Source organism: Silurus meridionalis, chromosome 26 (genome assembly GCF_014805685.1).
Source record: "Silurus meridionalis isolate SWU-2019-XX chromosome 26, ASM1480568v1, whole genome shotgun sequence".
NCBI lineage: Eukaryota > Metazoa > Chordata > Actinopteri > Siluriformes > Siluridae > Silurus > Silurus meridionalis.
The window spans coordinates 17166584-17185080 of NC_060909.1; the positions used below are offsets into that span (position 1 = coordinate 17166584).

Genomic DNA, 18497 nt, shown 5'->3' on the forward strand with positions numbered 1-18497 from the left:
CTAGGCTTATAGGAGAAGCTGGATCAGGTCCATCTGCATGGCCAGGACCATCTCCAGAACCAGCTCCACCCCTGGCCATGACTATGTCCCAAATCAGCTCCTCCTCAGGCCTTAGTGTAAGTGCTTCCATATCTACCTGTCCTGATCAGGTAATTCAGGAACCCTGAGCGCCACTGGGCGTCTCGGCAGCGTCCTGCTGCTCTCTGCGTGCCACAAAGTCTTTTGTCAAGCGGATCTGCTCCTCGAGGGCTCGCTGGTTCTCACGCTTCCTCTCCACACGCTCCAGATCTCGCAGCACCCCCTCTCGCAGCCTCTGTTCAAGAGAACAACAATGACAGGGAACTCGCTTATTTTTAATTTCCTCGGCACAGGTCTTATGTCACTTATTCTAACAATCGATCAATCAATCAAACCCTGAGATCATGCTCAGTGATGGTCACCTTGCTGGACAGGTGGTGCATGGGTGTGGCTTGTGCACATCACGTGACTGGGATTTTTTTTTTCCCCCACCCCCTTTACACTAACGGTTACATTAATGCCCCAATGAGAAATTTGTATTTATTTATATATATATATATATATATTTATTGTTCACACGGGCAGTTTTCAGTGTTATATTTTAGTAAATTTTCTAAAGGTCATTCCCCTTTATGTTAGCCAGCAAGCTAATAATATTAACACGGCTAGCCGCTTGTTAGCGCTGCTTAACCCCTATGCACTGCTCATACCTGTCTCTCCCAATTCTGCTTGAAGTGCACTCCAGCCACGGTGCCCACAGTCAGTACTACGGATAACCCGAGAACTACTTTAGAAGCCGTAGACATCGCGAAAAGGACATTACGGGACAGGGACACTGCAGCTGGCTTAGCACCCTCGACTCGCTCCGGCACCGCGACGACCAAGACGCCTTCCAAATGCCCGCTTTTCCGACACGTAGTGCCCTACTTTCCGCTTTGTTCAATACAGCGCGCAGTGTGCCTACGACGGGAATGAGTCCCTATTTGGAACAGAGCCTCGAAATTTGTTCGTGCTCTGTTTTTTGTATGAGGCAACGCTTAGCGCCCCTGCAGGCCTGGAAGATACACACGAGGATGCATGTTGGAAATTATTAAACTATTTTTTAATAATTAATTGTTTTAAATTAATTGGGTCTAATGCGATAAGCTATTGACATTGTTGAATAAAAAAGTCTAAAAAATATATATATATCTATATATTATTCTCCGAATTCTACACAATACAGATTCTACACCATTTATTATTCTTATGTTTTTTTAATTCTTCTCAAAATTCTACATAATACACATTCTATGAAATTCTACAAAACCTAGTAGACCACAGTGGCCAGATGACCCCTATGGTGCAGATTTTTATTGTGTAATTTAACATGAAATATCCCAAAAAACGAATACAGTCCCAGAAGGAAACATCTAAGTGTGGTAATCGAATTATAGAGATGATGCTGCTGCTGCTATCTTCCGTATGCCTTCCGTGGTAGAATGTACCAAGATCCTACCAAGTCCTAGTTAGCTAAATATTTCTGCCATTTGCAAACATTTGCTTCAAAAGATGAACGGAATGCACCCAGGAACTGTTGAAACTATTCTTTTCTTTGCACTGATGAAAGGTCAGGGTCTATGGGTTGACCTCTGATGATTCAGATCAGCGATGATGAAAGGCTCTGGTCAGCAGACATTGATCAAAACTCGGAATGACGACCATAGATGAGCAAATGGATGAATGAATGAATGAATGAAGAGCCTATGCCAATCAGGATTAGTGGTTGTATAAAATGTATAGTATTATATAGTTCTCATGTGAAATTTGAGGGAACGTGATGTTGGAATTTTACTTTAAAGTTGGAAATTGGAAATCTGTGTTCTATTCTTACATCTGCATCTTAATTTCACTTCAGTTCGTACTTCTCGTACAGTTTCAAGCTCACGCAGTCTTGGGTAGATTATAAAGGTCGTGTTGTCCTCCTACTGGATGCGAGGTTTTCCTGTTATCAATCGCTCAAGGTCTTACTTTCGGCATCGTACGAGAAACCGGGTTTTGGGCTGTGGAATAGATTTTGATTTAATTTCAGGCTGTAATCAAATACGACCACTCCTTCCTGCTGCTATTCAGCTTGAACAGGTAAAAACAATATGGCCACCTTGACTCTGCCCCTTGCTGTTGAATTGACTGTCTGAAAATAAACAAAAACCCCAGTGAAATTTGAGCTGAGTGTGTAATACGCAGTTCAGGCCGCGGGGTGACTCGAGTGCCTCCCAGCAGGAGCTGGGACAGTGTGTGAGTGTCAATATTGTGAGAAATGTGAACAAGCAGTGAGCGTCTGAAGCGCCAGAGCTGAGCAAATAGGAACGTCGTCTCTTAAAGATGTGTAAATGATTTTCATGCTTCAAGTTTTTCTTTGTTGTTTCGGCCATAAAGCTCCACACAAATCAGAGGTGTGTGAGCATGTGTGTTTGTTTTGGGTGTGGTGGGTATGTGTGTGAGGAGACACTTTTCGAGGTGGAAGCAGTTTCTGGGAGAGTACTTCTGAGGAGATCTATCATGCTTATCTGAAAAAACGAGGGAGAGAGATGGATGGTTAGAAAGAGAGAGATGGACAGAGATTTTCTGAAGTGTACATTGAACACGTTGCCTAACACGTGCTTTTATTTTTATTGATTAGCACAAAAACCAATAGAACAGCATGAGATGGGTCACACACGGGTATATCCCACACAGTACTTTTTACAGGAGCATTTAAGGACCTTCATTGGCTGGAATTGTTTGATCCCTACAAAATCACCTCCAGGTTTTGTGTGTGTGTGTATGTGTATGTGTGTGGGTGTGTGTATGACTAAAATTCATCATATATTCCCTCAGCAACTGCCTCATCCAGTCGCCCAGACAGACCAGTTCACTCGTTTTTTCAGTAAATCACCGTTACATTAAATCAATTTTACCTCAGATTTTTAATTTCACACATTCACACAAACTTTGTCATCAGGGAACAACAATTATAAGGAACAAACTTATAGGCGATAAACGTAGACGTTTTTATACTACCTTATAACCACTTTATCTGAGTAAAGTTGCTTTTCTTTTACAAATAAAAATGAATTGAATTGAATGGAGTCACAGAGTCGTTGTACAGATGTTCCTGTACGTTTTCTTCTTCTACTTTCGGCATCTCCCTTTAGGGGGCGCCACAGCGGATCATCCGTCTCCGTACCCCTCTGTCCTCTACATCTGCCTCTTTCAACCCAACTACCTGCATGTCTTCCTTCACCACATCCATAAACCTCCTCCCTGGTCTTCCTCTTTTCTTCCTTCCTGGTGGCTCCATCCTCAGCATTCTCCTACTGATATACCCTATGTCCCTCCTCTGAACATGTCCAAACCATCTCAATCTCGCCTCCCTCACCTTGTCTCCAAAACGTCCTACATGCACTGTCCCTCTAATAAACTTATTTCTAAATCCTGTACGTGTTTTGACTGATGGAATAAATATGGTGGAGTGATTAGGGATTTGAGTGGCACAGTGGTGTCAGGGTAACGCTGCCACCTCCAAGCGGCCTCGGCTCAATCCTGAACCCTGGTCCGTCTTGAGTTCTCTCGTCTCTTTCTCTCAAAAACAAATGAGTCAATTGCATTTGTGAACTGCTTCCACAATTAGCCGGGAAAATCACATCGGACCAGGTCCTCCTTCAGCTCCCTTCCTAATAAATCCTCACTCAATCATTCTCATTTATTTGTTCATTCACCTTCTCGTATTGACTTGACCAGAACTCGCCACCTCCTTCACTCTCGCTCCTAAAACGGAGCTCAATGATTAACCCGAACGAAGTGTATTTACTTTCTGACGTTCGGGAACGGACGTACCCCTCGTGACCTATAAACTTTGAACGGTCTGACGGCAAACAGCAGGCCAGCTATCAGAATCCTGACACTGAAAAGTGCTCAGAGGTGTAATAATCAAATCTGATCTAATCAAATCTGATTTGTCACGTACACATGCATACCGAGGACGACGTGCAGTGAAATGCCTTGTACGACAACATTTCAGCTTAAAAAAGGAATAGAATTTAGATCAATAAAAAGTATAAACTATAGAAAATATATGAAAATATATGTGTATGTACATGAAGGAGTATGGCAGATATTGACAGTACAAATGAAAGTGATTTAGCGATTGTCCTTAAATTGTCCATGTGCAGTATTTTGTGGTAGAAAGCGACACTGTGCTGTTCAGGTCCAGAGTAAAGGTGTCATAATAGTGCAGGATGTGGTGCAGGAATGAGTGAAGATGGAAAGAGACGTCCAGTACTAGATCCTGGGTGTTTCCTGGTTTAAACTCCGAATGGCCTGCGGGAAGAAGCTCCTCCTCATTCTCTCTGTGTTTGCTTTCAAGAAGTGGAATCGCTTCCCTGAACGCAACAAAGAAAGGGGTCCATTGTTGGGATGGCCGAGGTCCTTCACAATCTTCCTGGCCCTGGTCCGGCACCGCGGGCTGGTGACGTCCTGCAGGTCAGGGAGCTCGGTACGGATGGTACGTTCAGCTGACCGCACCACCCTCTGTAGGGCTCGCCTGTCCTGCATGGTGCTGTTCCCGAACCAGGAAGTGATGCTACCCGTCAGGATGCTCTCAATGGTGCAGGTGTAAAAGGACCTTAGCACCCGAGAGGGTAGTTTATAGTCCCTTAAGCGTCTCAGATGCTACAGACGCTGCTGGGCCTTCTTCACCAGGGTGTTGGTGTGACAAGAACAAGACAGGTCCTGTGTGATGTGAACAAGTAGTTACCAGAAACTGTCCACTCTCTCCACTGGGGGTCCCGTTGATGTTTAGCGGTTGGTATGACCGCTCCTGCGCCGTGCTGAAGTCCACTATCAACTTCTTAGTCTTGCTGACTTTCAGGAGAAGATTGTTCTCCTGGCACTGTCTCTCCAGGTTTTTAATTTCCCGTAGGTAGGCCGTCTCATCGTTGTTGGAGATCAGGCCCACCACAACAGTGTCGTCAGCAAACTTGATGAGGGTGGTGGTTGTTGGAAGTGGATTTTATAATAACGATCACATGATGAAAACTGCTTCGGTTTGAACTTTCTTTTGCGTTTGCTGCACCACTGGCATTATGGGATTTCAGTAGATATGGCAGACCTGGATAGGGATGCCTGGTAGGGATTTTTTAATCTTTTGTATTTTTTTGCAAAAGCACTTTTGAAAGTTTTCTGTAGTTTTAGGTCTAGACACAGGAATCTGCTTTAGTAATGTTATCAGGAAGGTGTGTGTGTGCGTATGTGTGTCTAAACGGAGGAGGGGCCATCGACCCTGACCCCTAAAGTGATGACGAGCCCTTAGTTGCTCGAGCTCGTTTTTACTGGCACACCCCCCCCCTTTTTTTTATAGCTCAGATCAACCCTTCACACACTTGCTTTCCATTTGATAGAACCCCACAAATGTAATAAATCCCACACGAATTCAAATAATCTTTTATATTTTAAAATATATTATAATAAATTTCTATTCTTCTCCTGCAGACTTTTCCCAGACGTTCCATCACTATTCATTGAGTTGAATGACGCCCCGCCCCCTTCCTCATCCCTCCCTCTCTCTCCTCCTCCTCCCCCTTTTCGCCTCGCGCAGACTTGCCGTAATCCGATTCGTTTAGCGAGCGTTGATTGACGCGCGTTCGAGCCAATCAGATCTCAGAGAGCGCCTTCTCCTCGTGTCCTGCCCGCCCACTCGGGCGCTTTGCCAACTCACAGAAAGTGCCACGACTCCAGACTCAGCGGCTGTTCCGAGTCAGTGAAAAAACTTCGGCTGTCGGGTGAGTTCACTTTCTCCTTATATTTTCTCCTGCCTTTTAAAAGACAACGGTCGATAAATATGGCGTTTTCTTCTTTTAATATAATCTCCACCCGAGCTGAACCTTCCCTCATTTTTCATTCGCCTTCTTTGGGAATGTTTCGAAACTTAGTGCTGTTCTTCTAGGAATCTTTCTGACTCTTCAGTTTTTTTTCCTCAACCAACTTCATTCTCTCCACTTCCTTACACACTTACTGAATGAAATCACAAAAAGAAACTCTTTAAAAGTGTGTTTTCTGCACTTTTAGTACTCGTGGAAAAAAAAAAGAAAGTTATTCCGAACGCTGAGTCTCTTCATCATCATCATCATTCTTCTTCTTCACTCTACATAGTGTTTAGATTTACACATTATATATATATATTTTTCATTTTTTTTTATAAATCTCAGGTTTAATTTCCAAACCCCAGGCCTTCAGGAGATTGTTCAGAAGGTTTCTCTCATCCATTTGGACACGTTTCATTATGTAGAAGTGGAAACTGTGCCCCCTTTCATCAGGCAGGTCATTGAAGCTCCTGCTTTTGGGAAGAAGTCACACAAGAGCACAGGCTGATCCACATTTCACAGCTGGGATTTTATTCCAGATCAATTTTATAAATTATTATAATTTTCATTGTCTTTTGTTTTCCCTCCCCTTAATCTTTGCCAGTCTTTAACTCATCTCAGGATAATGATCATGATCATGATGATGATGATGATGACAGGACCATTCATTCATTCATCCATCATCAAATCCATCCATCTATTTTCCTTTTCACATTTCCAAAAGCTTGTCGTTTAAAAAGAGTCGTCAAGATACACCTCGTATTTAAAAAAAAAAATTGATATATATACATAAAAAAAAACCCTAATACTAAAACTGACATCTGAATGTTGAACGTGTCCTGTCTGTGTGTTTACAAATAAATTCCCCAAAATATATTTATAAAAAAATAAAATAAATCACTTGTCAATATATTGCATTTAATAGAGGTGTATTTATTTAAATAATAAAAAGTGTGTGGTTGCACTTCAGGGATGATCTTGTATAATATGGTTTATTATTATTATTATTATTATTATTATTATTATTATTATTATTATTATCAATCACTGTGAAGGACGAAAAGGTCTTCCCTCCTCGACGAATTCGAACCGTTCGGCCTGGAATGAAGTTCAGGAAGCTCGAATGGAACCGATTCATCGTTCATTCATTCGTCCTCTTGGTGACTTCATTCGGTGTTTGTAAAATGCCAGTGAGTTCCCGTCTTTCTCGACGTTGATCAGACGAGGACGATGCAACTCGTCGACGGTGACTGATCATGTTGGATATCAGGATCACTTGGTGTTCAGTAATCCAGCGAGAAGGAAGCGTCTGTTTCAAAGCGCCGTCTGTAACACGACTCAATTTCAGCTGAGGTGTTAAGTAAACGAATACGGGTTGTGATTCTGTTACTGAAGCGTCTGAATAGGACACGCTTCTGCTCCTTCTGCTTCTTCCCTCACCCCTTAAGCACACTGATACCAACTCATGTTCTTGGAGTGGAATCGTGACAGGAGGAAGTAAACGGTTCGGTGCTGCGTTAAAGCAGGCCAATGCTAATCTGATGTTCTGTTGTTCCTTTGCCTTTGGGCGAATAAAATTGCAAAGTTGTAGAAGAAAAAACAAGGCCATTGGGGTAGTTTTTCACAACTGGCTGATTATTTTATTGTCTTTACTTCAAGTGATCAATGGAGCTCATATGTTGCTTTTCCAGAAATGCTCTAATTGATGAAATGGCTCGTAGTTTGTTTAGAGAACATTCCTCATATCGTTGGACTGCCACCACCAGCTTGATCCGCTGGTCTATGGATTCAATACCGCGCCAAATTGGGACCCAACCATCCATTATGTCCGAACAGAAACCCGACCAGGTGACTTCCTGCGATAATTGTAGCCTCTATGCTCTGTATACTGGGATTGGGTAAACCTGCTAGTGCAGCCAGTCGGGCATAACTTGACTATTTTAGGGGGCTGAAATGAGACAGTTGTCATCTCCACAATGTTCACCGCACCATGCCAGCAGTTAATCCGAGCACGCACCGACTCTGAAAATAGGCGAGCGTATAAAAAAGGATGGAAATTGCCCCATATTAAACCGCTTTCTCTCCCGTGAACCTGCTGAACTCGAGGAGGAACAGGTTTCATTTCCAAAAGGAAAATGTTTCCCGTTCAGATTTGACACGCGTTCCGATAAACCCGCGAGCTGGACGTCGTAAGCCTGAAGGTTCTTTCCCGTTTTATTTGTCCACCACTGGAACGCAGCCATTTAGCGGTGTGTACAGGTTAGCCTAATACCTAAATAAACATTTACAACCATTTATATTTATTTATGATGTTCGAGCTCTGTATCCGCCCTGTTCAAAGCCGAACATGTGGAACCTGTTAGCGTTCCGAGGCCAAACCCCAGCATGGCCAAAAAAAAACCCCAGAACGGGCGATTAAGAAAGCGAGCTGTAATCACACACTCGTGCCTTTAGACTGTCTTTGTAATTGATTTTCCCCCTCAAGGAAGTAAAGATAAACTTTTCCTCCTCATTTGGCAATAATCATTAAAGGCAGCAGTTTTTGTTGGAGTTCGGTTTTGTGCCGCATTTGTGATGATGCTCTGTGATTTAGTACCTTTTGAAGGTCTGAAATATGAACTGCGCTGTTAGATCTTTGCTTTTCTATCAGGGAGTTCTCGTTCAAGTGTCCACTCAGCATTTTGAAGGAATCTCAACCTGTAGTGTGAGTGAATGTGTGTGTGAGAGAGAGAGAGAGAGAGAGAGAATGAGAGAATGAGAGAATGAGAATATATGTAGGTGCAGTCCCTGTGGGTTCCTGCTCAGGCCTGAAGATATTCATAGGAATTCCAGCTTGCCGTGGGGTGTGTGTGTGTCCATATTGTGTGCTGCTGCTACTCCACACTGATTGCATGGAAACTGGAGAACCATTTGAAGCTGAGTGGAGATCAGAGCGGCACGCTCTTTGGACAGCATTGCATAACCTTGTCTCCGGTGGTCGAGACTTGGGCGGTTGCCATGTTTTGATGAAAAGGCCTTTGAGACCGGTAGGAGTAATGGAAGGAGGCTAGACTGTCTGGTTTTCTGGACCTTGGCTTCTTTACCTGAGTAGATAGCACCATAGTTTTCCAGCACATACAAGGACAAGTTAAGTAAACATTTTTTTTTTGTGTGTGTGGGTAGAATGTTCTTGTTGCACTTAAAATAAAGATTTTCCACAACTGTTTTTTGATGTAGTTCACGGTGTGAATATTCTCACGATCGAATGTCCATTTTGTTTATTCGAAATGTCAATAAACAGCGCTCGTACTACTGTGTTGCAGAAACAGGATCATCGGTGGAACAGGACCAAGCAAAAATGGACGTGTACGACCCTCAGACCCTAGGCATCATGGTTTTCGGTGGCTTCATGGTGGTTTCTGCGATCGGAATCGCCTTGGTGTCCACTCTCTCCATGAAGGAGACCTCTTACGAAGAAGCCTTGGCTAAGCAGCGCCGCGAGCTGGCCAAAGCTCAGCCCCAGCGTGTGGATAAGAAGAAGAAGGCAGCGGAGAAGAAAAGCAAAGCCAAGAAGAAGGACGAGAAGCCGAACGGGAAGCTTCCTGAACAGGAGGGGCAGCACGACTCTAGCCATGAACCTGCATCGGAAACTAGCGATGCAGAAGCTGAATTGGAGGTTGCTGATGTACCAGCTCCCGTTTCTGTACCGGTTACCCCAGTGATCCCAGAGCCCAAAGCTGAGGTTCAGGTAGCAGTGACAAAGCCTTATGTAGCAGCAGCCCCACCTGCACCTTCCCCAAAAGACAAGAAGAAGAAAAAGGTAGCGAAAGTAGAGCCAGCCCCTGCTAAACCAGTTGAAATTGTTTCAGAGATCATCACCAAAGAGGTGGCCCATAAGAACTCCAAGGATTCCACCCCTAAAGACTCAGCTGGCAAAATCGCCAAGGAACCAGCTGCAAAAGGTGCCAAGGAACCAGCTGCTAAGAAGCAACTCCTAAGGTTGTCAAGGAGCCTGTTGCCAAGGAAACAACTCCTAAGGGTGCCAAGGAACCTGTTGCCAAGGAAGCAGCTTCTAAGGGTGCCAAGGAAACTGTTGCCAAGGAAGCAGCTTCTAAGGGTGCCAAGGAAACTGTTGCCAAGGAAGCAGCTCCTAAGGGTGCCAAGGAAGCAGCTCCTAAGGGTGCCAAGGAAACTGTTGCCAAGGAAGCAGCTCCTAAGGGTGCCAAGGAACCTGCTGCTAAGGAAGCAACTCCAAAGGGTGCCAAGGAAGCAGCTCCTAAGGTTGCAAAGGAACCAGCCGCAAAGGTGGTGAAGGAAACGGTTACTAAAGAGCAAGTCACTAAGGCTGCCAAGGAACCGAGTGCCAAAGGTACCCAGGAGCCTGTCGCCAAGCAGCAGGGTGGTAAAGTTTCTAAAGCACCTGCTGCTAAAGAATTGGCCACCAAAGCTGCCAAGGAGCCTGCACCTAAGGAACCAGCTGCTAAGGCAGGCAAGGAACCTGTGGTAAAAGAATCAGCCGCAAAGGCTTCCAAAGACTCGGGTTCTAAGCCTGCGAGTGTTAAAATTGCCAAGGAGCCGACTCCCAAGGGCACGAAACAGCCAGCTGTTGCTGTCGTGGCAGAAGTTGCCCCGGTGACGATTATCCCATCGAAAGCCGAGCCGCCCAGACCTGAAGCCTCTTCCAAGAAGAAGTCAAAAAAGAAGGCAGAGCCAGGTACGTGCTCCCTAATAGCATTCTGCACTAATGAGGCTGAACAATGCATGCAAACCTGTAGGTACCGGTTCTTGATTGCATAACCCATACCTGTACCTCGGTAATTGCGGTATGTGCTTAAATTAGCCCTCCGGAGGCAACCTACTCAAGTTCAAGTGCAGGAATTCAAATTGGCTGCCATAGGAATATATTTGATGTTTTCGGGTTGAAAACGAATCGTTCTCTCAGGTCTGCTTTGTTTGCGTCCAGCAGCTGCCGCGGATGGTGCAGATGTGCCCCTGCTGTTGCCGTTTAAAACTCTGGTCTCCACCCTGAGCAGCTCCAGTTTCAGCGACTCGGAGACGCAGAAGCTTTTGGAGATCATCAGCGACAAGGCGGGAGCGGACACCTGGCAGCTGGTAGGTTGACTCTTCCACACCCTGCTTCTCTGTCTGTATCGTTTCAGATTCCTCCTGTCACTGCTTCTTTACTCCTTGACTTCACCAGCAGGGAAAATAAACCTCTTTAACCTGTTCTACATGTACGTTTGTTCTTTCTGCTCCTCCAGGCATCTCAAAAAGGCGACCCGCTAGCAGCTCTGAAGAAGCAGCTGGAGGAGAAAGACAAGCTGCTGTCTGCTGAGCAGGAGAACGGCGCCGCGTCTAAGACGCGCATCCGCGAGCTCACAAAGGTTTTTCCTTCTGTCCTGTTCAAATCCCAGTCAGTCTGTATTAAAGCACATGTTAGGAGATATCAGTGGTTGAAGAGGTGAAAGAATTTGATCGAATGTCCACAGACAGGTTTTTGGGCGAGGATGCAACTTGTCAGCATAAACTCAGCCTCAAGTCTCGATTCAGGGCTTTTAAATAAGTGTTTGTAATCACGCCACGCTATGACAAGCCGGCAGAGGAATTGGTCACACCTTGCGATCACAAAGTCGGTCGTCGTGCGTAATGGAACGAACGCTGGCAATAATTTGACATCATAACGGCACACCTTTATTCACTCTCTGATCTTTTAATTGCGTCGTCTCGCAGTTCTGCGCCTTCATTCCGTTCCGCTTTGCGTGTCGTGTTTTGCAGGAGCTGAGCGGCGAGAAGAGCAAGATGGCCTCGGTGGAAACCCGCATGAGCTCAGAGCTGAGCGCTCGTGAGCAGGAGATCGCCGCGCTGCACGCTCGCATGAAAGCTTCCTACGACGAGCACACGCAACAGACGCAGAAGCTCAACAGCAAGGTCCGAGTTCAGACGACATCCTCCGAGTTGAATATTGAGACATTTTAAAGGATTTGCCCAGTGTTTTTTTGAAACGGCGCAACGTGGCGTTTCATCAAATTTAATTTTTATTAATGAACGTGTTTTGTGCCTGTTGTAGATCCAAAGCCTGCAGGATCGGCTGGAGAACGGCCCTGCTGCGCAGCTGGCTCGCCTGCAGCAAGAAAACACCATCCTCAGAGACGCTCTGAACCAAGCCTCCAGCCGCAGAGAGCATGTACATATGCACACACACAAAACACATACTGGCGGCCAACCATTGAAACCTTGTCACTGTTTTGATTTGAGTAAAGCTCACAGATCAAAACCTCAGCCAAAACCTTCCTGTTGTCACATGTCGAGATTTCAGGCTGTGGAACGCTCCAGCAGCATGAAGAATGAAAAAACGTTACAGAGTAGACCCTACTCGAGTCCAATGGTTGCTGCGTTCAGTCAGTTAAAACGGCGCTTGTTTTTTTTTTTTTTCTTTCTCTGCGATTAATACAGTTTTCTCTTCATACCCACAAAACAGGCAAAACGCCGAGCTGGAGAAGCTGCGCCAGGACGTCGCGTCTGAGCCGCGAGCTGGCGAACGCACGGACACGCAACGCGCCGAGGAGGAGCGCAGGAAAACGCTCGAGTCCAAAATGGCCGCCACCGAAGAGCAGCTGGCCCAGGTCAAGGTATGTGAAGGACCGTTTAGTTTTTTTCCTTTTCTTTTTTCTCTTAAGGGAACTTCTCAAGATTGTTTGAGGTTTTTTTTTTTTTTTTTTTTTTTTAAACCCTGAAGGCAAAATATCTGAATTAATGCATATAAGCTGTTCTGAACTCTCCAGAAAAACGCATTAAACTTGGCCGGGTTACAGAAGAGAGAACATAAGAGCTTTTTTTTCTAGTTGAACTTGCTATTAAATGCGCATGCTGAATATAAACGCGTGTTTACAGACCGGACGCGCGGAGGCCGAGCAGACGTTGCAGCAGACGCTGGAGAAGGTCAAGGCCGAGTTGTGTCAGGCGCAGAACAACAGCGCCACCCTGCAGGCCCAGCTGCAGCAAGCACAACAGGAAGGCAGCCAGCTCAGTGGTCAGTGATCTTCTACATGTCTTCAGTTCAGTGCATTATCATATAACTTGATGAAATCTTAAAAAAAAAAAAAAAGTACCGAGCACATACAGATACCACATCGATCTAAGAATCAATTCCGTGTGCGCATGTATTCAGAGCTGCAGGAGTGCGTGCGCACCACGGAGGTGGACCTCAAGGCCAGATGTGCAGAGGTGGAGGATCTCAAATCTCAGCTCGCTCAGGTTCAGCAGGACGCACAGGAGCAAGTCCTCGTGGAAGCGCAGGCCCCGCTGCAGTCCGCTGCACCACAGGTGAACTCTGGGGAACTGGAGCAGCTGAAGAACAGGTACGGGTTAATAGATTTGAGATGCACAGAATATCAGATTTATAAATAAATAAATATTATAGGGGTGTAACTATTCATGGTTCAGTAAATACCTTGGGGTACAATTTTTTTTTTATATATATATATTTATAATATAAATAAATACCTCTGGCATTATTGTGTATGTTTTCAAGTTTTAATAATCATTAAAAAAACATTACATCCAGAAAACAATAAATGTCGTTACTAAGGAAACGATAACTATGATGTAAACCTGTGATTATGGGAAACAAACTTGCATAGCGGAGAACTGTTCATTTTTTTTTTAATTTATTTATTTTATTTTTCTTCCCCTATTATTGTTGTGACATGCTTTCATTGCTTCTGGGTTTGTTTTTTTTTTCCTTTTTTCTTAGTGTAAAGGAAAAGGAGGATTTGGTGGCGTCTCTTGAGCAACAGCTGGAGAAGATGAAAGCAAGTGCCTTGGAGGTAACTTTGGACTTTGAGCACTTATATCAGAGTTTACACTGCCTGCTTAGAGTTAGAGAAAGTTATTACCCTGGGAGTCTCGTCTTCATCATGTTGCACAGTTTTATGTTATTATGATGTCATTTTAGCTCTGTATAGACATGTACCTCGTTCCTGTCTGCATCATATTCTATCTGTGTTTTGTTTTTGTCAGACCGAGAGCTCAGCGCAGCAGCTACAGGGCCGTCTTAGCCAGCGAGAGAGCACGGTGTCGGCGCTGGAGGACGAGTTGAAACATCTGAGGGAACAGATGGAGCAGCAAAAATCTACGGTCCGATTTTTATTAGATACGCCCATGTTTTTAATCAACCACAAGTTCGTTATCAATATAATCATTAGCATTTTCTATACATTCTACTCACTGACTAGGACCACACACACACACACACACAAATCAACAGTCAGAACGAGATTTTGATTTGGAGATTCCAGATGTTTCATAACCGGGACAGTCGGCGTGTGTGTTCAATTTATGAGCAAATCGGTGAGAACGCGTGAACCTTTGCACTGAACTTTGATTTGCTTCCTGTGTTTCAGGTGGACAGCTCGGTGCTGCAGCTGCAGGGCAGCCTCGCAGAGCGAGAGAGCCAAGTCTCGGCGCTGGAGGAGGAGCTGAAGCAGCTCAGAGAAGTGGTCGAGCAGCAGAAGGAGGCGGTAAGAACACTTCTTCTCACGCGTATATATGTGTGTGCGACTGCCGATCTCACTCACTCGGTTCTTGCATTCGCAGGCCGAGACGGCAGAAGCGGAGCAGCCGTTTGAGAAGTAAGAAACGAGGACGCGTGTCCTGTTTGCGCATACTGCAGCCAAGGGATTCCTTTGTTTATCTTATTGAAACACGATCCTGTTTTTCAGCTTGGAGAAGGATGCCCGTCTGATCACTCTGGAGGAGGAGCTGCAGCAGCTGAGGGGACAGGTGGAGCAGACGAAGGCAGAGATCAAGGTCCGTGCGTGTGTAGACGCAGGACAGAACAATTGAAATCCTTTTCTTTATGTAATTATAGAGCGAGTCGGGTTTGTGTCATATTCCTGTGTGTGTGTGTGTGTGTGTGTGTGTAGGATCTTCAGGAGAAGAACACCGCTGCCGCCGAGTCTCTGGCTGCAGCTGAGCGACTGAGTGATGAGAGACTGCACCAAGCAATTAACACTCAGGTGTGTACACACACACACACACACACACACACGCACACTTGCTTTTTTGATCACATCAGCGCTCATAAATGCACATTATAACGTTGTCGCGTGAACGCGCGTGCAGAACGAGGTCAAACAGAAGCTCGACGCTCTTCAGGCGGACACCAAGAATGCTCTCCGAACCCTTTTCCCTCATGCCGTCATAGAAACCGAACAGGTAAAGGAAACCCTTCTCTTAAACAGTCAGACACTGTAATGGCAAACTGTTCAAATACCCGGAGGGGGAGAAACATCTGGAGCTAAATGTGTGTTTTTTGTGCGTAGAGTAATTGGTTGGAGGCGTTCACGCTCAAAGCACAAGAGACGCTCTCACACAGTCAACAGGAAACGTCTGAAGAAAAAGACCCAGCACTAACAGTAAATAACACCCCCCCCACCATCCTCCTCCCATTTAATAATACACTACCTGGCCTTGTTTACATTCTGTGTGTGCTGGTGTCCCTTACAGGAAGCTCTACAGCAGTTAAAGGAAGCTCAGGAGAGTCAGGTGGCGCTGCATGCGCAATGTGAGCACTACAGAGCCGTACTCAGTGAAACGGTACGATGCACACTTGCCCAATCATTTCCTCTTTGCGTAACGGCCAGTCGCTCGCCGGCTGTGATTGGGAAACCGGTACTCATTTTGTTTTTCGCGTGTATGTGTAGGAGGGCATTCTGAAGGACCTGCAGCACAGCGTGCAGGATGGAGAGGTCGCGTGGAAATCCAAGATCTCTGAAGTCGAGGAACAGCGGGCGGCGGTAAACACGCGCACGCTCTCACACGCGCGAAATAATCCATGTCCTGAGCTTTTTTGTTTCAATCTGTGTGTGTTTTTCAGGCTCTGCTTCAGGTGAAAGAGTTGGAGGAGCGTGTAGAAGCACTTAAGACAGATGACCAGAGCACAGAGCAGGTGGATTTCAGTCAACGTTTGTGTTTATTTAAAATTTTTGAGACCGAATCGAAGCCTGGCAGCGACTCTTGACGCCATTCTCCTTTCCTTCACAGCTAAAAGGGCAGGTGATGCTGCTCGAAGCGCAGCTGGAGAAACAGCTGGAGTCTATCAGCTTCAGCCAGAGCTGTACTGAGGAGATGGAGCAGGTGACGCTCAACACGACATTCGCACTCGACAACTCGTTTGCGCTTGATGAGACTTTTTAATTTATTTTTTTTCCGCTGTCTCGCAGCTGAAGACGTTGTTAACAGCCACTCAGAGTCAGCTGGAGGCGGCGCAATCGGACGCTCGGAAACAGCGCGCCGAGCTCGCGGCGGTACGTACACAATACGCTTCCATGCCGATCTCGGTACAGCTTCGACGAGAGCTGTGCGTGAGGCGGGGCCTGAGTGTTTACGTGATTGCTGTGCGTTACAGGTCAGACAGCACCTGCAGGAAAAGAGCGAGCATGCGCAGAGCAACGGGGACACGCAGCTCAGCCAGGTCAGGCTGGGGAATGAGGCTGCTCAGCAGCGTGTGTTGTGTGGCCGTGAGAATGCTAGTTATTGCCTGCGTTTACTTGAAGTGTCATCCGGGGCTTACGCTGGAGGAGAACTCTGGGAACAGGCACGTGCCGATGATCAGTTATACCGAAAACTAAAGGAAACCGTTCTAGAAAAAAAACACCTTTGTGGGTGGTCTAGGTTTGTTATTTCACCTGTAAGCCACGCCCCCCCAGGACAGTACCAGTATTGTATTATACACGGATCAGGCATAACATTATGACTACCTGTCTAATATTGTGTTGGACCCTCTTTGCTGCCAAAACAGTCCCCGTCGAGCATCAACAGCATGAAGCTCCGCCCACGACCCTGTCGCTGGTTCACCACTGTTCCTTCTTTGGAGCACTTTTAATAGATACTGAGCATTGCAGACTGGGATCAGCCCAAACGAGCTGCAGTTTTTGAGACGCTCTGACCCAGTCATCTAGACGTCACAAGTCGCCCCTCGTCAAACTCGCCCAAATTCTTACTCTCGCTCGTTTTTCCTGACAAAATGTTAACTTCCTGTCTCAAATATCGCACCCACTAACCACGGTGAAGAGAGAATCCGTGTTATTCACGTCGTGAAACATCGTGACGTCGGCACGTGTCTAACCTGAGCGCATGTTGTGTTGGATTTCGGATGCTGAAGGTGTTCTGGCTCTGTGACTCTCCCGTGGGGTTCCTTGTGTCTATATAAACATCTAACCTCTTCACTTAGATCCCTGGGTCTGTGCTGCACTGCTCCTTTTTCCTTGACATTGTGGAATTTGACCTCTGGTACCAGGTGCAGGCACAGCTGGAGCAGGCGGAGAAATTGTTTTCGACTCTACAGAGAGTTCTCTTGTGATTACAGATACAGTATTTTTATACTGAAGTGTGTGTGTATACGTGTGTGACAATCTTGCAGGCCCAGAATTGTGTGAGTGACCTGGAGGATCAGGTAGCAAAGCTGAAGTCAGCAGGACAAGGAGCCACCACCGAGCTCAAGGTTCCCGCAGTACCACGTTATAATTATTCACAGCAGCCAGCAGAAGAACGTTGCAGGCTCAATCTGTGTGTGTGTGCATGTGGTTAACAGGAGAGGCTTGAGAAAGAGGTGAAGCTGGCGCAGGAGCTCACCGAGACGTCGGCGACGCTTCAGCAGAAACTAATCAGCGCTCAGGAGGAGTTGACCAAAGAGAAGGAGGTGGTGAGAAACCTGCAGGAGAAGCTACAGGAGAAAGTGCAGCAGCAGGTGCTGTTCTCTTCCCAGTGACCTCTGAGTCTGTTAGACTGCCTTTCATTGGTAACTAATCTGCTGATGATCACATGTCTGATTTCATGCATCTAGATTTGTTTCATTTATTTATTTACTTTGGAATTGTCCTCAGGAATACAGGAAGCACATGTCTGTGAGGCTGTGTACAGTACCCGCATGGCGTTTATTATATTAAACCTGCAAACATGGCGTATTTTTCCACAGATTTCTAGACCACTAATTATTTTTTGTGTAATTGTGATCTTAGTTGTACTTTTTTTTTTTTTTTTTAAGGTACAATGAATACCATAGTAATGATGAAGTTTCCATGTAATTGATGATATTTTTGCTCTCTGTGTATCTTCAGGAAGGAGAAGAGATGAAGGAAGGAACTTCAGTCTAACGTCTCGGCTGGAAGGAGGAGCCCAACCACCAAAAACGCCTTACATTTTTTTTTTTTTCTTCTTTCTGTAATCGTTCGTGTACTGTGTTAAGAGGAGCGCAAAGGGAGGGAAACGACATACGGGGTCCAAACACAAGTTTAACGACTGATTTATATTTTTAGTAGAATTCTTTGTATTTTTGTTTTGGTTTTTGTCCACGTCCAAGACTCTTCACATTCCTTCGACTGTCAGTGTTACGAAGAAAAGGGCAAAGTGCATGTGCGTCAGACGCACGCTCCTGTGCAATTACGTGCAAAAAAAAAAAAAAGACTGTCCTTCACGTGGAAGTGAAGGGAAGGAACATTTCACGTTACAGAGATGCAATCCAGCCCTCACACTACTTGTAGTCGGGTGCTGACCAAATGTGATTTAAAAATGAAATAAAGGTTTAAGAGATTTATTTGGGTTTTGTTTATTTTGCAC

At 45.5% G+C, this 18497-nt stretch overlaps 2 protein-coding genes across 2 annotated transcripts; one reads left to right on the plus strand and one right to left on the minus strand.

Moving 5' to 3' along the window:
- Positions 1-154: 154 nt before the first annotated feature.
- LOC124379721 (protein PET117 homolog, mitochondrial) lies at positions 155-956 on the minus strand. The gene is made up of 2 exons (XM_046840244.1): positions 729-956; positions 155-313 (listed from the first exon to the last, which is right to left on the minus strand). Exons 1-2 carry the CDS (start codon positions 822-824, stop codon positions 155-157), a joined length of 255 nt encoding a protein of 84 aa, XP_046696200.1. The 5' UTR covers positions 825-956.
- A 4713-nt stretch (positions 957-5669) lies between these two features.
- On the plus strand, positions 5670-18474 carry rrbp1b (ribosome binding protein 1b). Its single transcript, XM_046840193.1, has 27 exons — positions 5670-5819; positions 9203-9741; positions 10455-10593; positions 10843-10991; positions 11141-11263; positions 11655-11807; positions 11947-12058; positions 12351-12508; positions 12771-12909; positions 13048-13237; positions 13633-13705; positions 13899-14015; positions 14282-14398; positions 14475-14509; positions 14600-14687; positions 14804-14896; positions 15003-15095; positions 15203-15295; positions 15387-15476; positions 15584-15676; positions 15757-15828; positions 15924-16016; positions 16103-16186; positions 16288-16353; positions 17302-17382; positions 17473-17628; positions 17999-18474. The coding sequence occupies exons 2-27, from the start codon at positions 9238-9240 to the stop codon at positions 18032-18034; spliced, it is 3147 nt and encodes a 1048-aa protein (XP_046696149.1). The 5' UTR covers positions 5670-5819; positions 9203-9237; the 3' UTR covers positions 18035-18474.
- The last annotated feature ends 23 nt before the right edge of the window (positions 18475-18497 follow it).

Bases quoted from the DNA above. Each gene is read 5' to 3' on its own strand.
- LOC124379721 (XM_046840244.1), bottom strand. From the start codon at position 824: ATGTCTACGGCTTCTAAAGTAGTTCTCGGGTTATCCGTAGTACTGACT. The intron at 314-728 runs GTATGAGCAGTG...TCTCTTGAACAG, and splicing joins AGCAGAATTGGGAGAGACAG to AGGCTGCGAGAGGGGGTGCT.
- rrbp1b (XM_046840193.1), top strand. From the start codon at position 9,238: ATGGACGTGTACGACCCTCAGACCCTAGGCATCATGGTTTTCGGTGGC. The intron at 9,742-10,454 runs GTTTCAGAGATC...ATTGCCAAGGAG, and splicing joins CTGCTAAACCAGTTGAAATT to CCGACTCCCAAGGGCACGAA. The intron at 12,059-12,350 runs AGCATGTACATA...CTTCATACCCAC, and splicing joins CCAAGCCTCCAGCCGCAGAG to AAAACAGGCAAAACGCCGAG.